Source organism: Chenopodium album, chromosome 17 (assembly GCF_948465745.1).
Source record: "Chenopodium album chromosome 17, dcCheAlbu1.1, whole genome shotgun sequence".
Lineage (NCBI taxonomy): Eukaryota > Viridiplantae > Streptophyta > Magnoliopsida > Caryophyllales > Amaranthaceae > Chenopodium > Chenopodium album.
This window is the reverse complement of record NC_137850.1, coordinates 23,476,399-23,482,404: the sequence shown is the minus strand read 5'-3', so window position 1 is coordinate 23,482,404 and position 6,006 is coordinate 23,476,399. Positions and strand designations below refer to the sequence as shown.

General features: G+C 35.5%; 1 protein-coding gene across 1 annotated transcript; it reads right to left on the bottom strand.

Annotated features, from left to right (window-relative positions):
* Positions 1-454: 454 nt before the first annotated feature.
* LOC145587692 (uncharacterized) lies at positions 455-1,626 on the bottom strand. The gene is made up of 5 exons (XM_081644393.1): positions 1,404-1,626; positions 1,085-1,303; positions 912-1,013; positions 723-821; positions 455-596 (listed from the first exon to the last, which is right to left on the bottom strand). Exons 1-5 carry the CDS (start codon positions 1,419-1,421, stop codon positions 471-473), a joined length of 564 nt encoding a protein of 187 aa, XP_081500519.1. The 5' UTR covers positions 1,422-1,626; the 3' UTR covers positions 455-470.
* Between the last annotated feature and the right edge of the window lie 4,380 nt (positions 1,627-6,006).

Below are 6,006 nucleotides of genomic sequence, written 5' to 3'. Positions count from 1 at the left end.
ATCAAATTCAACTACCTCCTCTCCAATCTTAAGAGAAATCTTAGCACTTTTAACATCTATCATAGCCCCCGATGTAGTAAGGAAAGGTCTACCTAAGATGATAGGTATTGTAGCATCTTCATCCATATCCAACACTACAAAATCAACCGGAATAACAAATTTCCCAACCCTTAAAGGCACATCTTCTACCTTTCCCTTAGGAATCTTGATCGACCTATCGGCTAATTGCAAGGTAATCTTGGAAGGTAAAAGTTCTCCTAGACCTAATCTTTGATAAACCGAATATGGCATAAGGCTAACACTAGCTCCTAAATCACATAAGGCATTATCAATTTGGGTCTTGTTAATAGCATAAGGGATGGAAAAATTTCCGGGATCCTTCAACTTAGGAGGCATTTTGTTCATGATAATTGCACTACAATGTTCGGTAAGGCTAATTGTCTCCATCAGAACAGCAAAATCAGCAAGCACTACGGGGAGAGGGAAAATAGCCTGAAGTAGTCCACAACGTTTAATAACTCACAGCAAAAGAGAGTTATAGTTACCTGGACATAGGAAAGTGATGGATCTTTTTCCATTGTTTCTTGAATTTCAGCCTACAGCATATATAAGCATGACCAAATTAATATTACAGAAGAAGAAACATAAAAAAAAAAAAAAAGGAAAAAAAAGAAAGGAAAAAAAAGAAAAAAAAAGTTAACCAAAGTAAATAAAGTACATACATGTTTCTGGATTGTCTCCGCGTTTGGAAGGCTATTGCCTTTTTTGCGAGTGGTATAAAACACATCAACCAAAGTAGGTTTATTCCCTTTACTTCCTCCCTATCATGACATGTCACATTATTGTTATCCCAAGAATATCTGACATTTTGAAATCAAATTAGAATATAAACTACCAAACTAATTATATACCAGATCGTCCCAAATGATTTGCCTAATAGGCTTGCTCCCAGTACGTGGCATTAACGCTTTAGGATATTTACTTCGGTTAACAGAGTTTCTTTCACTTCTTTTCTGAAAAAAAAATTATCATCTCAAAAAAATTCAATACATATATCCATACTATCTGCTCAAGTAAAAAATACCTTGAAGTCATCCTTTGAAAAAATTTCCTTTATGAGCCAGCTCCACTCTTGCTTATCAAGTCCCTTAGGTGGATTACCTTTAGCAGCAGCTTCTAAAGATAGTTTTTTCTTTGTAACATTATACCTTAATAGATCTCCTCTCCAATTTGTCCACAACTCTTTCATATGCCCAAGAACATGCTCCTTATAAGTTTCCATGTTTTCATTTGTGAAAACATCCTAAGAAAAGATAATGTTATGAAGTGTTCAGAATATATAAATAAAACAGAACTTGGCAAACAAAAGTCAAAGCATCAAAATTATTGTCCTTAATCCTTACCGTGACTGCTGTCCACATGTGATCTTTTTCTCTGTCCCCAATATCATCCCATTTGTGCACTCTTAGAGGACAAATGTTAGTATCTCGGACTATGATTCCCAAATGTCTTGAAAATACTTTGTGATTCTCCCCTACGGCTCGATTGTTGAAGAACTCGATATGTAGCTTCTCATTGGGTTTTAGTCTAGCAATTTCTTTACATTTATTTCTTCCTCTTTTTTTTTCATTCCCTGCTTTCTTCTTACTAGTAGATTGGTCATCACCTTCAACAGAAAGAATTTATTGCTAAAAGTATCAAAAAATAAATGACAAAGAGAAAATACAAACAACCTATATTTATATCAAAATAAAAGCAAACTTATTGTGGTTCATTAACTGACATGGGCAGAATTAAACAAATTATAAAGAGTTTAAGCATTACCACTGGAATCTCCTTGAACTGTTGTATGTGCCTCCATTTCATTGTCATTTTCATCATCTTGAAAGTTTGACTCATTATTATGGCCATCAGAATTTGCATAGCCTTCTTGATAATGCATATCTTCATCTTCGGGTGAAGAATAATGTAGCTCATTATCATCATTGATATTCTCATTACATGACTCAGAAGATGAATTATGATCATCTACATTCATATCATTATTATTTTGAATATGGGGGTTAGGTAATGGATTAAAGGAAGCTCTTACATTTCTTTCTACATTATTAGGAGAAATAGTGGGAGCATAATTAATAACATTACCAAAAGGACGTTTATTTGATGTTATATGACCTTTATTAAAACAAAGAGAATCAGCACCAGAACTAGAATGGGTTATAGGACGTTTACTTCTCTGTAAAAGATCACTACTAGCCCCAATGCCATCAACATTAGGTCTAGCATTACTTTTGAATGGATACAGACCTGCTAATACCTTTCCACGTCCTTTTGCGAGCATAAGAGGTGGTACATATTCTCTTTTAGATCTTAGATTAGATGGTCTACGAGTATTTCCAGTAGGATCAGCCATAATGTTCCTGTCAACATCATTAAAAAAAATTATATTAAGAAAAGCAACGCATATATTACATGGTCTAACTTATAATAAGAAGAAAAAAAAAAGACAGATTTGAATAAAATTTAGAATGTATCCAGCTTGAATAGCTTTTCTTCTAATTGCACACACACAGATAGACAAACTGAAAAGAGGCATCTGTTTTACCTGATACTAATTGCTAATAAAAGAAGATGTTCAAGTATGACATGGTAATCATGACTCTTTAAACCTGAAATTTTGGCCTCCTTAGAGTTAACACAATATGATATATTAGATGAAAAACCATCGGGAACCTTTAACTCTTTTAAAAAATTGCAGAATTTTTGCTTTTCGACAGAGGAAAAAGTAAATGGGGCTGGTGGCATCTTCCATTTGTCCCCTTCTTTGGTTGGATGTAATGATGGCCTCAACCCCATAGCCTGTAAGTCATGACGAGATTTTATGGTGTCTTTTGTCTTCCCTTTAATATTCATCATTGTACCAAGAATGCTTTCACATATGTTTTTCTCAATATGCATCACATCCAAATTATGTCGTAATAAATGTGTCCTCCAATATGGAAGCTTAAAGAAAATGCTTTTCTTATTCCAGTTGTCTCCCCTAAGCTCATGAGATATCTTTGTCTTCACTCGTGGATCATTAGACAGTATGATATTTTCGAGATCCTCTAGCTCATGAAGAATTTCGTTGATTGAACAAGGCTTTGGAGGTAAACCCTGCTCAACTGTTCCATCAAATGAAGCCTTATCCTTTCGCCATCTATGATTATTTGGCAAATACACTCGATGGCCCATAAAGCATTCTTTGCCCCCATGAGATAGCCTCTTCGACCAGGTATCTTTAAGACAGCAAGGACATGCTAAATACCCCTTAGTACTCCATCCAGATAACATTGCATACGCTGGAAAATCATTAATGGTCCACATCAAAGCTGCACGCAGTTGAAAATGATGTTGAGTTGCTGCATCAAAAGTATTTACCCCAGTGGCCCATAAGTCATTCAATTCCTCGATTAAGGGTTGCAGATATACGTCAATTGCGTTACCCGGACCTTTAGGACCAGGAATAAGCATTGACAGAATCATATTTGACTGCTTCATACAAAGTTCAGGGGGTAAGTTATAGGGAATAAGAACCACTGGCCAAATACTATAGTTGGTTTTTGAATTTGCAAAGGGTTGAAAACCATCACTTGCAAGCCCTAACCTAATATTTCGAGGATCTGATGCAAAGTCAGGAAACTCTTTGTCAAATGATTCCCAAGCCGATCCATCTACAGGATGTCTCATCGTACCATCTTTCTTCTTTTTACCATGATACCAAGTCATCAAAGAAGCAGTTTTAGAGCACATGAATAGTCTTTGAAGCCTTGGTTTTAGAGGAAAGTATCGCAGTGTTTTATGAGGTATTCTCTTACCATTTTTCTTACATTTGTCCTCCCCATTATGTTTGTTAGATTTCCATCTTGAAGCACCACACACATTGCATGCATCCAACTTTTCATTATCCTTCCAATATAACATGCAATCATTGACACAAGCATCAATTCTCTCATAAGAAAGCCCCAAATCTTTCATGATCTTCTTTGACTCATAGTAAGAATCGGGCAAATTTGATCCTTCGGGCAAAAGCTCTTTCTTAAGGAAATCTAATAGCATGGTAAACGATTCATTACTCCAGCGACCAAGAGTCTTTATATGAAGGAGTTTTAAGAGTGCTGACATTCTAGAACTCTTGCAACCTTCATATACTGGATCTTGTGAATCTTTCAGCAAACTATAGAATTTCTTAGTGTCGGCATTTGGCTCCTCAACATTATTAACACCAATGGGTGAACTCCCATCATGGTACTCTGGATGAAGATCCTGCAAGATGCTAAGCATTTCATCATGGTCTTCATGATCTCTCCCATCAGCCTCATCATCAGAATCGAGTTGAGTCACATCTAACTCTTCTCCATGATGATACCAAAAGGTATACCTTTTAACAACTCCAAAAACTAGTAGATGTTCTCTGACTTTTTCACGATTACCTGACTCCCCATTCATACATTGACAACAAGGACAACGTATTGTCGAAGTTTTTAACTTTTGAAATGCATAGTCTAAAAAATTATCTACTCCCTCCACATATAATGGGTCATTAACATAATCCTCAATGGTTATCCAATCCTTACTAGGAGTCATTTTCTATAAGCAAAAAAAAAAAAAAAAAAAAAAAAAAAAAAAAAAAAAAAAGATAAAACACAATAATCTCAAATATAGATGGAACTAAGTAGAAACAAAACTATCTTTAAAAAAAAAATAAAAGTAGAAACAAAACTAAGTGTCTGATTGTGTTTACATACTTGATTATGTTTCGTCGTAGTAATTATAGCTTAGTAAATTATAGGTCTAGTAAATGAAACATTAGTTTACATATCATTTTTTTTATTTTACAATCTTTGTAATAAAGATAAAACTTTCTTCCATATAAATAGAACCATTATTCAATCATTTAATTTTATCTCAAAAATATGTCTATTTACCTACTTTAAGTGTTTGAGACATCATTATTGATTTCCTAGAAATTACAAAAAGACCTACAACTTTGCAACTACTCTGAAGCTAATCAAAATATAAAACAATATCACTAAAAGAGAAATTAGAATCAAGAGTAGTTAAGTGAGTGTTTAATTTGATACATGGAGGGGAGGAGGAGGGGGGTAGCTGCTCATATTTTGGTGAAATGAGAGGAGTGTGGAGTATGCAGGTCATCCCTAGAATTAAAACCTTTTTCTGGAAGGCGTGTCACGAAGTGTTACCAACAAATAAGGGACTGAACAAAAGTGTTTCTAGCATTTCGCCTAACTGCAGGATTTATGAGGAGACATATGAGAGTGTTTGCCATGCTATTTTCTGCTGTCTGCGTGCCTTGGATGTCTGGGAAGCAAGTGGTTTTAGATAGGCTGTGGAAGGTAACTGGAGGTCTTTTGTAGACTGGGTGCTGCAGTCTTTTAAGGGGTTGGGTGTGCAGGAGAAAAGGTGGGTAATGGTGATTTGTTGGGGTCTTATGTGGTGCCAGAAACTGGGGTTTGTTTGAGAATGAATGGAAGAGCGCTAGTGAGGTGTTGGAGTATGTAGGAAAGCTCATGATTGAAATGGATGGTGAGATTCGCGCCCAGCTGAGACCACTATTAGAGGCAAAGATTGCTGGAGTACACCGCCCACAGGTATTATCAAAATTAATGTTGATGTGGGAGTGTTGAAAGAGATAGGATGTGGGATTGGGGTGGATGCTAGGACTATTGATGGGGAAGCTATGTGGTGTGCCAGTGAGAAGATTGGAGGGCAGAGGGGAGACAAGGTGTTATAAAAGTTTTAATACCTTCCGATTCTACAGTACTCAAGCTATACGCCCATACCCATGTCCTTTTTCAATAACTTAACATACAAAATTCATTAAAACACCCAAATTAACAAAGCTGTCCTTTTACAATACATATCAGAAATTCAAATTAACAAATCTTGTGAATTTTTTTTTAACTAATACTATAAATATACAACCAAAACACCCAGAAATTCATT

Coding starts and splice junctions, on each gene's coding strand:
- LOC145587692 (XM_081644393.1), bottom strand. Junction 822..911: donor AAATCATTTGGGACGATCTG/GTATATAATTAG, acceptor ATGTCATGATAG/GGAGGAAGTAAAGGGAATAA. Junction 597..722: donor CGGAGACAATCCAGAAACAT/GTATGTACTTTA, acceptor TATATGCTGTAG/GCTGAAATTCAAGAAACAAT.